The 18,530-nt window shown below is 30.0% G+C and overlaps 2 protein-coding genes across 6 annotated transcripts in view; one reads left to right on the top strand and one right to left on the bottom strand.

Annotated features, from left to right (window-relative positions):
- Positions 1-18,530, bottom strand: part of LOC132919331 (uncharacterized) — a 121,955-nt gene that overhangs the window by 59,626 nt on the left and 43,799 nt on the right. The window contains exon 1 of one of the 5 annotated variants that reach the window (XM_060980856.1): positions 7,835-7,880. The exons of the other annotated variants lie outside the window; for them this stretch is intronic. Coding sequence (XP_060836839.1) covers positions 7,835-7,865 — 31 coding nt within the window. The 5' untranslated portion in view covers positions 7,866-7,880. Of the gene's footprint in view, positions 1-7,834; positions 7,881-18,530 lie in introns of those variants that run through there. 5 annotated transcript variants of the gene reach the window in all.
- Positions 11,223-12,955, top strand: LOC132922313 (transcription factor Adf-1-like). The gene is made up of 3 exons (XM_060985771.1): positions 11,223-11,861; positions 11,982-12,132; positions 12,232-12,955. Exons 1-3 carry the CDS (start codon positions 11,732-11,734, stop codon positions 12,659-12,661), a joined length of 711 nt encoding a protein of 236 aa, XP_060841754.1. The 5' UTR covers positions 11,223-11,731; the 3' UTR covers positions 12,662-12,955.

Here is an 18,530-nt window from a genome sequence, read left to right as displayed (position 1 = left end):
TTTTTTTCAAGGGCGTGAACAATTAATGACATACCTACAACTTACGTGGTTTAATTGCTCTCGCTGTATTATAAAACTAGAGTCTTAAATGTTCGTAACAATTAAAATTTATGGTTTGGGGTTTTGACAATCGAATGATTTTATTAGCTTCTTATATTTTTAAAAAATATCAATTTTTACGGTATTAACTTACAATGGTAAATATCTTCCGCGACATTAAAGATGACTAAAACTAGAATATATTATAACAACCTTGTTTTGTAAAATATTAACTCTTAAAAAAGCTAATAAATTTTTTGTAGTTATTATACCATGTAATAATTTGATTGCATAAAGATAAAAATAAGAATAATAAGTACTTTTCAAAAAAAAAAAAATTAAATATATACCTATCTGTAGTGTTACAACTATATTTTCATTTTAGTTAATTAACCATATTTTACTTGTTTACTTGTTTGAAATTGATGTTTGGGACTAAGAGAAAACCAAAAATGGCAGTTATTGAAAATCATAATTAGACATTATGTAATAAAACTTACATAGTATTTTTTCCAGTACAAAACATGTAAAAAATAATAATGCTAACTATATTTTGAAAGTTTCAAGCTCACTTATAACGAGTTTGAAAGAAGATCTAAATATCTTACTAATCTAGTAAAATATTAATAATAAACATTAATTTTTTTACACATGTATAAGTATAATTATAATTTGTATTTTTATTTGAAAATAATTTATTATTTTAATGTTTATTATTAGTTTTGATTTAAATTAGTTTATATGATTATTACTAGAAGCATTTTAAAATAAATATTAGATATTTGAACAAATATATTCGTTGCTTTGAAATTTGAAAACATATTTAGTATTTACTATCTTGAATCTTGTAAACAATATTAAATCTCTGTTGGAAATAATTGATAAGGTTATCGAATTTTTATATTTTATACCTGATGGCTTTTACTATTTGTCTTAATTTTAGGATTGTGGGTGGATAATTCTGCAAGGACATACAAACATAATATAAAGAAGGTATTTTTGTTTTAAAACAACAGGGCGATTGTAGTAACCTATAGTGCTATTCGGATAATAGTATTTTTAATTAAATTAGAAGGCATGCATTCAAATCTATTGTTTTGATTTTTTAATTTATAACAAATGAGTGAAGTATAGTAAAACATAAATAAATTAATAAAATAAATACTACGATAATTCAAAATTGATCTATTAAGATTGTACGAAGGAAGTGATTTTAACTGTCATCAGAAAGCCAAGAAAGATAGGGACATGAGAACTGTTTAATTAATTTCAATTTGATTAATTATCAGACAAAAGTCACGCAGTTATGCTATGTCCTTGTAATAGTTTAACAGCGGTTTAACGATGTACCAGTGTTTCGCAATCCAACCCTATGCGATATAGTATTTAGAAAATATGCTGATCGTTATATTTAGAGTAAAATAAAATAAATATATGAAAACAAATATTTGACTTTAAAATTAGTAATTATATAAATATAAATTATAATGAAAAAAAAAATTAACTAATTAAATGTTTTAGTTTTTACTATATTATATACGAGTACAATATATCAATATGATGAATTAATAATTAAACAGATGTATACATTTTTTATTCCTTATTTTTTATATTTTATAAAAATTGTATTTTTTAAATGGGTATACAAATTACAAATATTCATAAAATATTTACTATAGTTTTATTCCTGTCTATAATATATTATAATGCCATTAGAGTACTTTCAGCCTACGTATTATACTATTATAGACTTATTGTCTTATATATTAAATATAAGCATTAAATTTCCTTGAACTACCTATACCAAATGAAAAACGTATTTTTTTAAACACCTCTATAATAGGTTTATAAGATTGTCAATTGAGAATTTGATAACAGAAATAAAATATCAAGTGGATGCGTATAAGGTTGAATTAAATTATTTTTTTCACTTCATATTTTAATGATGACAATTTACAACAAAAGTATTATGTTTTAAATTAATTAATAATAACAAACAATTAAGTGGGTCAGTGATTTCGAGTTTGGAACTTTGTTCAAGGCATTTTTAACATTAAAATTAAATCTTGCGTTATGATCTAAAAAGCAATAAACGTTTAATGTTTAAATGGTTGAGCATATACAGAAATAATTGTCCCTGAAATTTTAGCAAAAAAAAAAAATTTTAATTTAATTAATTATAAATATATTTATAAGATAAAATATTTCAATGACTATATCATACAATTGATAAACTATGTCAATAGAAAAATGAATAGACTAAAAAAGTAAAATATTCTCGCTTCTTGATAAATTAACATACGATATTATAATTTTTCTTCAAAATTCTACATTATTATCCAGAGCATGTATATTACAAGACACAAGTTGTATTACATCATCTATAAAAGAGAATATCGGTAAATTTAAATCACTAGAAATTTAAAGTTTATTAATATAATATGATGATTATATCTTATATTATACTCGTATTGACTGTTATGTTTATTTTATTTTTGTACCATTTGAATATATTCTTTATTAGGTACTTTATCATTAAAAATAATGGCACTCTTGTGAAAATAAAAGTTTTGCTTGTTTTTAAATTTATCAAATGATCTTTAACGAGTAATCAACCCTGACGAAAACCGGCTTCTGCATATTATAACATATATGATGTGCTACTATATTTTCAGTTGTCCATATTACATTTTATAAAGTGAGCACAATGCACAAATGTTGACTTCCCTTTGTTTTAAACTCTAATTTATTGTATGTTACAGCACGCATAATTTTTTTTTCTAAAAAGCATTATGTGCTAGATTATTAATGTTCTGTGTACGTTTGAATAATTACTAATTATAGTCATTAAAATATTTATATAGGTGCTATAGTGGCATATAAATAGATTTTTTTCAAACTAAAATTTTAGACATGTGTACAGTAGGCAAAAAATAATTATTTTATTTTGCCTTCCCCTCCCTCCCGTGGGGAATAAAATACTCAAAGGTACGCCACTGTACGCCGCGACTATAAGGATTTGTAAAACATACATCGCGACGACTGTTTCGTGTCATCCGCGTTATGAAATCGAGTATAATATTATACTTTATTATGCATGACATATATGATAATACACTATATGATATATACGGTGTAGTGTGTACAAGTAAATATTGTAAGAACTAAGAGTATGTATGTATAATGTATTATGTATATTCACTCGAGATGACTTATAATATATCTCGTCGCGTTTGAAGAACAAAAAATACGACCATAATAAAAAATAAAGAAAAAGAAAAATGAGTAAATATTTTAAAACCACAATTTTTTTTTTACCGCAAAAATAACGACTCCAAGCGGTAAATCCGTCAAGTCGCTGTCACAGATAACAGCGCAATTGTTTGTTTGTTTTTTTTTTTTTTTATTAATAAAGCGCGCACTGCAGCTGATGCTACTGCACGTCTCGAATATATATACACATATAAGTATAGGTACATACGATCATTGCTGCAGAAAATGTCATCGTTATCATCGCAGTTAGGTATATATATTCGCGTGCATATAGGTGTACCTACTCGCCCGGTATCGAGTATAGAACCGAGTGGTGTTCGCATACACTGCATAGGTTTATGTACATATTTTAATTATACACATACACCGACCATTCTTCTTCGCGTAGACAAATCTAATTATTGTCGTGTGTCAACATCGCGGTCGCGGTTTGCCGGCGTAGTTGTGTAATTATTGTATACATAATTATTCTAAAGACGGAGACGTGTATTTTCGCGAAACGTCTCCGCGAAACGTCTCCGCAAGACGTCAGACGCGCGTATATAGCTGTGCACGTGTAAGTATAATATATACCACGTATATGTGTGTATATTGTTATAATATATATGTGTGTGTGTGTGTTACGAGCGTAAAATCGGAGGACGATCTCTGAGCACGACGTTGCTCAAGAGTTATTATATATATATATAATATACGCGTTAGGTATAGAATATTATGATATGACGGTGATGATATACTGCAGGAAAAACATTGACGTTTTTCGCACAAACGGCCGAGGAACCGTAGTCGTCGTCGTCGTCAAGGCCGCGGCGGCGTTTCACAAAGAGACGTAGGTACACGAGAGCCGGAGGATAACAATAATGGGTACCCCCAAAAAAAAAAAAAAAAAATAATAATATAATATTATTATGATGGCGAAGACGAGATGAAAAACCGCGGAGAAGACGGCCGCAGGACGAACAATAACATGTCGAACATGCGCGTTATCTGCGAGTGTGTGCGCGTATTTGTGTGTTGCATAAGACTTTATATAATAACAATAATATCGTATACGTATTGTACCGTATACCCATCGGGCTATAGATACCTATGCGGACGGCCGATGAGCTTTAACACGTGTGCTCGCGATAAACGATGATAGTTATTATTATTATTATTATTATTATTATGGTTGTTGTTATTGTTATTGTCGCACAACATACTTAATGACGACGATGATGATTATTATTATTTTTTCATTACTCCGTCGCCTATATTATATTATTATAATATACCTAGGCACCCAGCGCTATTATAATAATATATTATGCGCGGCACATCATCATCATATTATATTGTTGTACGGATCGACGATCCGCATTCCACAAACGGCCCGAGTCCCGTCAACGATATTATTACAATACGTCGCGATTTGAGAGACGCGAGACGACGCGCACGCGACTGTCTGTCAGTCAGACGCGCTGATGGAAATCGACGTTTTCCTAATTCATATAGTGACGACAATGACGTATTGACGAAGGTGAAGCGAAGTCATTAAGGACAAATTTCGTTCGACGACGTATAATTTACACAAAATTACAATATATATTAATATTATAAACGTAAAACGTCATTATGCACTCTCCCGGATTGACGGGTATACTACCTCGTCAATTTGATTTCACCCGTGTCAGCTTTATAGATCGACGTATTCATTAAAATAAATAACGAAAATATTCATAAAACGTCTGACCATAAACTATAATATTATTATAGTGTGGCCGATCGTCGATGAACTACTGATGAAACATTTCGAAATCAACTATCAAACGTAATACAAGTAAATATACTCACTGAAATCGATGATAATACGTTATTCATTTACGTATTATATGTGATGTTAAAGTTAAACACTGTTTACACGGACAGAAAAAAAAACAACTGCACCACGATTTTAATTACTATAACTTCTATATATGTATATTACCAACAAGCAATTGCTCATTGTGTGTTAAAATTAGAAATTATAAGTAAAAAAAAAAAAACGCAATATAGTAAGTTAAATTTACAACTATAAATTAACAAATAATAATAATAATAATAATTAATAACCATCAAGAAATGCGTGATTCAATGTAAACCAATAATCATTATATTATTGAATCTTGAATAAACGACCCTCATAAAAACAAGTTTCGAACTGTGGTATCATACAATTTTTGCAAATTGCAGATGATAAATTTACCACGCAATGTACCACTACTTATAGTATGAATAAGGATAATTTAATATTAGCAATAAGTTGATTATTTAAGGATACAAATAAGAATTCTTCGAAAGTTGAGCAAGCTCAACAAAATAATTGTTTTAAATCTATGAAGCTCAAGGTATTTGAGTTTTAATATAAGCGATTTAAGCGGATAAGTAAACGATTATATAAATAATTAAGTTAGAAAATTAAGTAATAACTACCAATGAAGGAATTTCCTGTATAGTTATTTTTTATGATTTTTTATTTTTACAATTATTATATTAAATCAAAGAAATAAAAATAACAAATATGTACAATAATATTTTTTTTCTATTTACTTATTCAACGTATTTCTCGTATTGACGGTACTCAGGGAGCTAATATTAACAAATCTACAATAGATTTTGATATGCTTATATCTTGCTATAATTGGATTATAAAAACATGTTTAAAATGTAATATAAGTATAATAAATTACTTAATATAATGATATAAAAATTTAGATTAAACCTTATATAATAGTATTTATTCTGCTTTATTATTCTATTAGTATAATTGTATTTCTTTGTAATAACTATTAAAGATTTTTTTTTTATTCAACCTAATATATTGATTACATTTTAATATTATATATTTAACTGAAATTATTAGAAAACATTTTAGGAAGTAATTCGGAGTATCTTATAAGATATCTTTAAAAATACAACACACATGATTTTATTAATTAATCTTGATGTCACAACAAGAACATGATGAATATTTTAGATTTTAGTCTATTCATATTCTATAGTACTCAGCCAATAATCTATCTCACTCTACAAATTATATCATGTAATACGATTCACTTGAATATATATGTGAATGCAGGTGATCAGTTTATATATTTTATAAGTTTTAAATAATTCTGGCAAATAAATCTGTCTGGAGACAATCTAGATTTGTTCATGCTTAAATGCACATACCATATAAACAGAAACACAACATTTTCTCTCGTAGGTCAATACATATACTACTGTAAGATAAACATTGAACATTTTAGATAGAAAATACAAATAAATACTGTTAAATCATCACATGTACTCGTACGTTTAACATTATTGAAAAATGACTCGCCATCATTTCAATTGCAAAGAGCAGATGTCATCCATTGTGACACAAGTCAAATATTTAAAACCCACACCTTAAAGCAAAATGTAAAGTACTTAACAATAGGTTTCACGTGTAAACATATTACGTACTGTTTTTAAATCAAATTCATATAAAATCAATATTATACAAATCTCGATTACAGTTATGAAGAAATACGTGACGATTTAATTGGTTGGTGTATTTTATTTAACAGCTTTAATATGAAAAAAACAACGTTGTTTACGTGCCATTGCGGCACAAAGTACTTGCGTATTATTGTTCAAGAATTCAAGATACTTAATACTAATATACGAATATAATAACTTTAGTATCACCGATCTTTATCGTGGCTTTAAAAATAAATGTTTCTATTGTTCATCCTAAATATTAGACGACTAAAAGCTGCCACAAGTAAACGAGTGCGGAGTGGGTATACCTTCAAGAATAGATATACCTTTTTATTGCTTAATGTCGTCGTTCTTCAACTAGCTTACGGTCAAAAAACGTGATCTATTAAGATTCTGATCGAAAAATAGAGTATTCTTACTCTATTATCATAATTATTACTATGTGGTATGTAACTGAATTTTTTTAGAATACGAAAAAAATACATTTTTTTACTTTGATCGTAATAATTAATTCGAATAACGTTAAATTAAAAATATGACGGAATATTCAATTTAATATATAAATATACACGTATGATAATAATGAGTATTTTGAACCGTTATATTTCCTACTTTTTTTATAATAATCGGAGTAATAGTTTAAGAACCATAATGACTAATGAGCATCTTTCCATCTATATCATATCGCTAATTAGTAATAAATTAAGTATCAATATATTATGGATCTATAGAAATATATATTGACAACACGTTGCAAAAAAAAGTGGTTCTTCTTAAAATGTTTATTAAGTATGCTATCTATATATATCTATATATACGTGCAGTATATACACATCATAATGTTAAGATATGCTATAAATATAGTAAGGTTTTTTTAAAAATAATTTTAATTAAAATTGTAATATAACATAATGTAATCAAGTTACTATTATTATGACATTTTAGACTGATCGCGTCACACACATATCAAAAAATAAAATATTGAAAAAAAAACCATAAACGATATTTAAACACTCAAAATATTATATAAGCTTACCTTCCCTCTCGAACCTGGTTATGGGATCCATGGTTTCGGACTTTCGATTCACTACTGATATAATATAATTGTGTCTGATGCGTATATTCGCGAGTTTGTTGCGTAGTCGCGTAGGCGACTCTTGATTGAACGCGACGTTAAAAATGATCATGAATAATATTGCCCGTATACGCAGTGTGTTTTTTACCGTATGATTAAAACCATCAGTGACTCCGGAAAAAAAATAATATAAGATCGAAAACAATGAGCCCGTTGAACATAATGTCAGCCTCGGGGATTGACCGTCCTTTGTTTATCCTTAATAAAAACGCGACTAGAAACCTTCGGAAGTAATAAGTCGTCTAGATACGTTTCTAGCACGATGTTCTTATATATATCCCAAAACATTTTCTAGATTATTCAATATTTTAAGTATTTTATAAAATAATTAAAAATACATTAATAAATAATAATATTTGTTATAGTTAAAATTCAATGGTAATTTGTGGAAGATATTTAAAACAGAGTTATATTTAAGATTATCTATTCTAGTAATTGTTAAAAAAAAAAAAAAAAAATTGTTTTTCTCGTATCTAATGTCAATCAATATATTATTCATTTATAAGGAATGTGCCTATTGGGCGTTTCTAAAATAAAATATTATGTTTTAGGTATTTAATATGAAATCTTAATAAGATATTATTTTATATCATACATTATACTGCATTACTTCAAATTAAATTACAACCCATTTTTTATTATATTTGTTTTATTTAAAAATTATTACATACAAAATATATAATACGTATGTATAATACGGAAATGACGATCGGTGATAAAGATTATTAAAGAAGCTTAAAAAACACGTGATAGAGAAATTCTTTGAACTCTTTGAAATTTAATAATATATACAATGAATAATAAATGACTTGGATCAATTTTAGGTTTTGATTTCTAGGAAATATATCCATTGCCCTAACCAATGTGATTAGTTTTCAATGACAATATGCCTCTAAGTGGAACAAATTAATACCTCAATAGACGATAATAGAGTCCAATGTTTGCGTATAAACCCTCCTAAGCTATAATCACTAACGAATTGGTAGAAATTTAATTTCAATATGTCTGAAAAGTAAATTAGGCTTTTGAAAATTTGAATACTATGCGGCGTATACTGAACAAATTCATTGAAATATAGTTATTAATTTTCTTCAAAATTCAAGGTTATTGAAACCTACTAAGTAAATATACCTATACTTAAATAGACGTCTTATCGTATATTATGCGTTTCACATTTACGCATTCAAACCCACATGTTTTTTTAACTTGTGTATTTTACAACTTTGCATAATATGTCAGAAATATAATAAAATATACATCAATGTACAAGACGTGTTCAATAGGTATCTTGATAATCTCACAAAGTATTGATTTACATAATAAATTAATGAACAGCTTAGTTATAAAAAAAAAAATCTATTCACCTATAACTAACAATTACATTGGTTTTTATTTTATTAATAAAAATAATAAAAATAATATAAAATATAAATGGCTTATGAAGGCTTTTACTTTGAAAAATTTGTTGTTTTCCCATGCATCAATACATCTATAAGCCCAATTTAGATTGAAATAATTTAGCGATTTGTTGTGTAAACACCTATGTATACATTTTTCATAAATATAATAATATATCTAATGCAAATATTTAAAAAATAAATAATTTTAGTTAAAAAAATATCTACAGAAAAGTAAAAACATATAATGACGAATATATGGAATGATGATATATCATACATTTATACTTATATATTTAATACTTTAATCCTTATTTGTAAATACTAAAGGATCTATAATTTTGTATTTTTTCGATTCTATTAAACATATTACTTATTTGCTCATCATACACTCGATTGCACTATAGTCACGGGATAGATACGAAGGAAAATAGTAAATATATAACTAACAATAATAGAGACTTGTTTGTGCCAACTGATGCAGTGCGATACGGATACATAGGATGAATTTATTTGATTAATCATTTTCAAGGACTCGCGACATTAAGACTTAATATTATAATATTCAATACAAAATCAAAGAAGTAAATCAAAGAAGAATATATCGCTGCGAGATCGAAAAATTCTGGTTTAGCGAAGGCGATACTGCAGGCGGTGACGGCAGTGACGGTCGAATGCAATTTATTACAATAATACTATTAGCTATGTCGTTGCCGGAAACCAGCGCCAAATTCGAGGGGGGTAGTAGTTTTCCGGGTTCATCCATCCCTCCTCACCCGGATATTTTCCAGTCGATATGCACAAACACGTATACAATATTATTATCGGTTATAAACTTGTACCTAATAACGGAGAAAAATCTTCTCCACCGAAATCGCACTACAAACAACGTTACGTCTATGCGCCGAAAAGAAAAGCGAGCGATCGACGTGATGTGACAATCGTAGATATATGTACAGTATATATAGGCGTGTACCCAGAATAATTTTTAAGGGATGTTTTAATTTTATATATTTAAATATGACACGTGGGAGGATGGGACGGATGGGTTATACACTTTCCACCGTAGTCATCAATCTTCATAATAAATTATTATTATTATTATTGTTTTATGTATTTATATAAACTATGAAAAAGAACCATTTGAAAACATATTGATTTTTTTAGAAAATAAATCATATTATAGTGGGTATATTATGTATAATAATTGATTATAATATCGATGTTGATATAATATCACGCCATGCATAAATACGGCCGATTCTGGTGGTGATGGTGATGGGGGGAGGGTATTTCATCAGTTTTTCATCAGCCAAAACACACTCTGATCTATGCCACCGAGTTGTATATCTATCGGTACAATGCGATCGCTTTTACCATTTTTGTCACCGCCATCGGTTATACTCGATGACCGCATCCGGCGATGAAACGGTGTCGTGATAAAAATACGGCAGCGGTGGGTAGGTCATAATATTATTATAATACAATCGACCGACTGGCGCGACTGAGGGATGAACGTGTACGAATTTTTTTTCTCGCCTGTTCAAAAAACACGTGGCGATCGATATACACGGCACGTCGTAACGTCGTCATTGCGATCGTGTCGTATGGACGGCCACTGGGCCGTCGGACGCGCGTGTTGTACAAAACACCACTACGTTATTATAATAGTAATAACAACATTATCGTTGTACGTTTTGGCCGCGTAGAGAGGGAAAAACCGAAAAACCGTACGCCGCGATGTGCGTTCAACCGCCGCCGCCGCCGCTTCACCGTCGACGTTGTCGCCGGCCACCGCTGCAATCGATTTTGTCGGCGGCGGCGGCGGCGGTCGTTGCACGGGCAGCGTCTGGTCCGTCGCCGTAACGGCTGCAGCGTACTCGCGACTCGCGTTCCGCCGCCGCCGCACGCGGTAGCCAAGTAGGGGGGGCGCGCCGACGGCTGCGCAGCACCCCGGCGCGCACGCAACAACCGCCGCCGCGGCACGACGCAGTGCACGCGCAGCCGGACGGCAGCGGACGCAAACCACCGCCACCGCCGCCGCTTCCACCGTCGCCCGTGGTTGTCGTCGTTGTCGTCGTCGTCGTCGTCGTCGCCGTCGTCGTCGCCGCCGCCACCGCCACCGACGCCGCCACTGCCGCGGCACTGCGGCAGTCGTGTACCCCGGCACAGGTGGCCCGCGCGTCGTTTGGCCGCACAGCGACGGTTGGGTTGCAAAACATTTTCACGGCTGAGCCATAAACGACGATCGCACACCCGCCGGCAGCAATATTAATCGGTGGCAGCGGCGGCGGCGGCGGTGGTAGCGACGGCGACGGACCAAAGACATCCCCACACAACAACAACCATAGCGCGGCGACAGAAACGGCGACGGCGGCGGCGGCCCGGCGACGACGATAACATGGAGGAACAGTTGATCGCAGAGATCGAGCGGCGGCCCGTGCTGTATGACAGGAGCGTGCAGGCGTGCAAAAAGATGTCTGCTCGGGACGAAGCGTGGCGCGAAGTGGCCGAAATAATGAAGCAATCCGGTACGGCCCCGCGCCGCCCCGGCACATGATATATATAATAAACGTCCTCCCCGCCATATAAAATACCATCGCAATCCATACATAATAATAATAACGATTTCCGTTGTTTTTCATTTACAGAGGCCGAAGTGAAAAAACGGTGGAGAACGCTCCGGGATTCGTTCATGCGGTTCCACCGGCTGCAGCGGACGTTCGGGCCCAAGGGCAAGAAGAAGATGTGGATTTACTACAACGAAATGGCTTTTTTGATACCGCACATCGAGCCCAGAGAGTAATGATATATATATACTTATGTGTCCCATATAGCTCCGTCGATGACGTTATTTTGTATATTATTATCATATTGACACTTTTCGTTTTGTTTCCGCAGCTACAAGATGTCCGGAGCCTTCGACGGCGCCGAGTTCAACGACGACTGCAACGCGGACATGGACAACAACAGCCGGACGGCCGCGGAAACCCATCCCGCTGACATGGTGTCCATCGCGTCCGACATGTGTGAGGCCGAGCTGACGACGCCGCCAATCGGCAGCGCCGGGTGCCAGTGCTTCAACGGCATCGGTCTGCACGTGCAACAGGAACCATCGAACATGTTGATGATGGAACCGGTCGGCGGCGGCGTCAAGCGCAAGGGGTCAGACGACTCTTCGGACTCGGTCACCGACTCCGACGAACACTTCGCGCTCAGTTGCGTCGCATCGCTGCGCCGTCTGCCCATACGGAAAAACGCCGAAATGCGCATGAGGATCTTGCACATGCTTTACGAGGCCGAGTACGGCGAAGAACCCGTACTGCGATAAATCGTCGCGATCGTCGCGTTTTCCATCATATGATATTCACATTATTATTGTCATCAATATAAGTCTATAACTGTGACATTTTGTACATATTATTTTCTTATTTACTATTAATATTATTACTATTATTTAGTACACCATTATTATAATATATACTCTTATGTTGTATTGATATATATAGATGATATTATTATTGGTCAAAATCATCCATTTTACTTACCTACATTGTGACTATTGTAACATTTAAGTGATTTATTGTAATTAAATAAAAATAATAAAATATAGTTTTTTTTTATACGTAAATAACCAGTTTGTTTTTATTTCTCGTGTTCATTACCTCAGTGTAACCATGAACATTATATTTCTATGAATTATAAAAGGATAATTCTGTTATATGTAGTAATTATGTAGTCAGTGTTTAATTATAGAGAGGTATATGCTTCTGGTCTACAAGTGTAAAAAAAAAATAAAACCGAACAAATATTTGCATCATATAATTTTGTGCGTAGTCGCATAGACATAAATGTATCCTACATCATTTATTATTATTATTATATCGATGGTTGCACGGCAAAAGGGGACAAGCGACATGTATCGAGGTTTTCAGGAGAGCAAAAAAATATCACTTGTACCTGTGTTTTAGAATTCACACATTATCACGGTAAATTCGAAAACTCATTATAAATCGATCACACCGATGTACCAGTGATACATTATGATACATGTCTCCTCTACACAAAAATATCGCTTATCCGCCCTTATATTATAAAACATTAGTGAGACCAAACATTCGATTGCCATAGTATATATTACTAGTGTGCATAATGTATTCAACGTGTTATTGTGTTACATGGTTTGATGTATTATATTAAACAGTATAATATTATGAAATTAAAATGAGACGTACGATTTTTACAAATTCAATTTCGTTTCTTTTATAAATTAACTTTTAGTGTTTGGGAATCAAATAAAATTATGTTTCAATCAATCGACCCGTACTGAGTCGTACTGACTATTACTTCATGACATAATTAAAATTATAAATGCTCGTAATCATTGCTTACAAGAGCGTGGTCGTAATTCTAAATTTAAGCCTTTGAAATAATATGTTACCTTTAATATCAAGTAGGTATACTTATAATGAAAAATGTAACTTTCTTTCATCGGTCAAAATTTTAAATTAAATGATTGTTTATATTTTATTACTAAAAGAATTTTTAAATAAATTGTAATTGTTTTTAATTTATATATTCATGGGAATTAATCAAAAATTTAATTCGTTTCATTGTAATAGGTATATAGACGTATCTACTATATATAGTAGATAATTGATAAACAAATAATATAAATTGAATATGGAAATGAATAATTTTGTATTTACATTTTAGTATTTTACATAACAGATATTTTCGGTTTAATAAATAATAATACATGTGATATATTATCGTTATACAATATACATTCTATACAGAGTGTTTTACAATATGTATCAGAACTGATTTTAACTGTGAGATAATGTGATATTTCAATTGACTATGTATAATCGTCGTTATTTGGAAATACTCAAACACTGTGTATATAAATGTATAAACGTATTTTTTACGAATCCAATTTATCGATTTGCCATATTATTTTAGATACCACCGGGGATTTTAATATAGGGATGAATAGTAATTTAAATATAAAACCAAAATGAGAAATGATATAACGAGTAATCGTGTTTGGGACATAAAAGTTTTCTTTTAATCATTAATTTATGTTTATATTAATACTGCAGATGGTATAATAATAATACATATAGTTATAAACACGTATTTACCAATTTTACATTACGTAATTTATTATGTTCGTAATCTGATTTTTCTTTTTGTACACACGTGATTAGATTATAATGTTTGAATGGAGTTCGCTAATTAGTACAAGTATTAGTGTAGGTGCTAGTATACTACTGCAGTTAACAATAATTATAGTAATAATAATACATATTTCATACAATAGTTTTAATCTATGACACACAATGAACATTTTACGTATTTAATTTTTATCAATTTAAAATGCTTATAAGACGTAATATTGCATATTTGTACAGATATATATATAATTATATCGAATTTTAATCAATAACATTTAATGCATATCAAAATGTTTTTATGATTTAAAAAAATATTTTTATTGTCTAAACTTATGATATGTGACTGCATTGTTTGTAAAATAAAAATGGTAGGTATTTTATTTTAGTTTTATATTTATTTTACTGTCGAGTAATAGATAAATAAATATAAAACGAAATTTAAAAATATAAATCTATTATCTATTACAGTGAACGCTATTGGCGGTTGCCATTCACCAGCGTAAAGCCCAACCGTACGTTTTAACATCTCTGAATGAATTGCATAATTTTAAATCATTTTCATTAATAATATTTGCGATGCCAAAACCATCGTCTACATAAAAATCGATTTTAAATGGATTCACACGCTTCAGGAAACATCATATATACATCATCTGCTGATTTAAACAAACTGCATCCTGTTGCTAAAAACGAATTTTGATATTGTTCCATACGGGACGTATAACGACCGACTGCCGTTCAGTGAAAAGCACTGTGCGCCGCACAGCCCGAAATGCTGAGCACTAATACCAATATAATATTGTTATTATTTATCAATTTGTATTTGTGTCATACTTTTTGCTCGTTCTACGTTTTTAAAAGGATTTTTTTGATTGAATAAGTATTTTTAATTCAGATGCAATATTGTGTACATACTTATGGCATTTGATTACTCGAAATTTGAGCGTATGTACCTATGTACATTATCGATGTATTTAAGTATACAAATTCATAAAATGTTTATGTGTTCGATTTAGCTATTTTTAATTTTTCCCGACATCAGTAAAACTTTCAACGACAGTCGTTTATTTGTTAAACGCATAATATATCATTCTACCGCAAGTCAAATTATAACAAAAGCATTAATTCGTTATACTGTTAGAATATTTTTCAATTCACATTTTAATAAATTATTATAGCTGCTCGGTTTTAACGGAAATGAATGCGTAACGCGGTTTCTACCTGTAGAACGATTTTTTTTAAAAATAACTATTAAATAAATATTTAAATATATTTAGCCCAGAAATGTATCGGTAGTAGGTGCCACTGTTTTTTTTTTTTTTTTGTAGAGCGTTATACCATGATAATGAACCGATGTATTATTAACTTGTAGCGTATAATTATAGTATGTGTGTTCATGCGATTATCAGACAATTTGTTTGTTACTCTGTTTCACTAATTTATATCTTGATATTATGTATTAAATTCAAAATATGTAAGATTATATATCATTCATATTAGTATTACGCTGTGGCAGACATAATTGTGTAATTTGTATATTTGTCCTAACAGAAGTTATAAAACTAATAATTTTTTTTTTTATACAACAATAATTACAAATGAAATAAATGTTCTCTTAGACAGCTGCGGTGGCGGCAGAGTAGAATTTCGTACTTTCGTACTTATGAGTTGAATAGTTATATGTTGTTACGATTGGCCAAGTTGGCGCTGACGCTATTTACAATCACCAATTCCCAACTCTGGGCATAACATGACGGCCTTAATGCGTGCTCATGAACTTCATTCGATAAAATGTCTATTATTCATTGACTTTATTATAGGTACTGGGTCAATTGGAATTTGTATATGTTCAAGTTTCTACCACAATGCGATTTATATATTTTCCGGCAGTATTTTAATTCAAATCGATTTATGATTCACTGTTATAATAACTGAATGTTAAACCTTTAATAGTCTAATCGACACTGTCTAGCAAAACTCGAGAAAAACTAGCTAAAGGATCCTCAGATATATTTATATATTTTAAATGTATATATTTACATTAGTAAAACACTTCCTTTTTTAATTAAAAGTATAATATTACTGTTCTACCTATAGTCTGTTTGTAGGTACAAATGGTACAATATACATAACTATATATAATCCTAAAAAGTGGTTTAAACATAGACAAAATCTCGAAGGAGCTGGCTATTAAATTAGATGGAAAATAATTATTGATACAACTCACTATTAATATGATTTTTTGTAGTATTATAAATTATAACAATTCAACTGTTCTTGAGTCTTGACTAACACGCTACTGTTGATAGAAACGAAGTCAAATAACACTTTTTTCGCGTGTACTTTTAAACAAAAATCAAACAACATTTAATTTCATTATTTAAAGAATCACTTTACTTTTAAATATTAAAAAAAAAAATAATAATGCTATTTAAAATATACACAAGACTACACGGTTTTAAACTGCAAATATATTAACAATATAAAAATAACTTTTATAATTTTTAACATAAATTTCAATTTTGCTTAAACTTTAAACATAACACCCTAATAGTCAGTATTCCATTGAATACTGACTAAAAAAATTAAACTCATTTCTTGGTAGGTACAATATTTAATAGGTGTATAAATTAAAAACTGGTTTACCTAAAATCTATGAACTATATGAACATATTATTTAAGTTTTTCCTATGTGATTATATGAGATATAGATTTAAGTAATAGGTATATATAAATAATTTTTATTTGAATATTCAAATATTCATAATCAGATAAATACGATTACAATTTATATTTTCGTATTTTAACCTTGATTAAACATAAAATAATAATATGACATTGAATAATTATTTTAACAAAAAATGTTTATTTATGATAAAAATATTAAACGGATGGAAATTTTTTTTAAAAATCCGATAGGCTACTGATAGGTACCAGGTCGATTTTATTACGTATTACATAATAAAGAAAGTGGCATATTATTATTTTATACTTGGAAGCCATCATAATTTTTTTATATTAAAAGAAAAATGATCTAAGTAGGGAAATGAGGTTTTAACAACACAACAATCTTCATAAGTCTATAAAATTATGTCTAGATTATTTGAGCCATAATTTTATTATACCTTGTATTATTTCAATCCTAATAACAAAAACTAAATAACTGATAATATTACTTTTAAACTATTTATAGTATGTCTTTAAAACATGTGTTATAATAAAGTAATGAAGAATAAATAATAAAAAATTATCTGCATAATATATATTAAAGTTTAGACAATTTTTTTAAACAAAAAAACATTTGTAAAATTAAAAATCATCATTAATCAAAGTTTAGACGTTCATGTACAAACAATATATTGTTAAGTTATTATTTAGATAATAGTGCATAGTATAGTAAAATTAACCATAAAAAATAAACTTTTAAAGGTACCATCTAAACAAGATTTATAACCCATAGCTATAAGAACCTTTTGTATTTTTTTACTGTAAGTACTAGAAAAATAATCGATAAAAATAAAAACATTGTAAAACGCATTTTAAAACATTATTTTTTGGCTTGCTCAAAATAAAAAATGAAAAACACTACAAAGTTTAAAAGTTGTATGCTAGTCATAGTACTATTTGTGTTCAATTTTCAAACAATAAATTGGGTTATATACAACACTTGACTAAAAAATAAAAACAAAACTAAAAAAAAATTGATCACATATAATTTATTGTATCTTATAAATATATATATGTGTATACTGTATATAGTTCCAACCCGGGTGGTATGGATATTAAGTATACAAATTGTGCATTTGAATTTCATTAACAGAATATTCTTTATATATTGAATTTACGAGTTATTATAAATTATACAGAAATGTCACCAAAAAATGTATAGACTATATAAGAAATTACAAATTTTATTTTATTTATTGAGAATTTACCTACTGAAGTACTGATAAATCGAACTGGTTATTTTTCAAAATAAAACGTCCTTCAATAAACTATACGTTTAAGTAAGTTATATTA

The sequence above is a fragment of the Rhopalosiphum padi genome, chromosome 2 (genome assembly GCF_020882245.1).
Source record: "Rhopalosiphum padi isolate XX-2018 chromosome 2, ASM2088224v1, whole genome shotgun sequence".
Taxonomy (NCBI): domain Eukaryota; kingdom Metazoa; phylum Arthropoda; class Insecta; order Hemiptera; family Aphididae; genus Rhopalosiphum; species Rhopalosiphum padi.
This window is presented reverse-complemented; position numbering and strand designations above follow the sequence as displayed.

Bases quoted from the DNA above. Each gene is read 5' to 3' on its own strand.
- LOC132922313 (XM_060985771.1), top strand. From the start codon at position 11,732: ATGGAGGAACAGTTGATCGCAGAGATCGAGCGGCGGCCCGTGCTGTAT. The intron at 11,862-11,981 runs GTACGGCCCCGC...TTTCATTTACAG, and splicing joins CGAAATAATGAAGCAATCCG to AGGCCGAAGTGAAAAAACGG. The intron at 12,133-12,231 runs GTAATGATATAT...TTGTTTCCGCAG, and splicing joins CCGCACATCGAGCCCAGAGA to CTACAAGATGTCCGGAGCCT.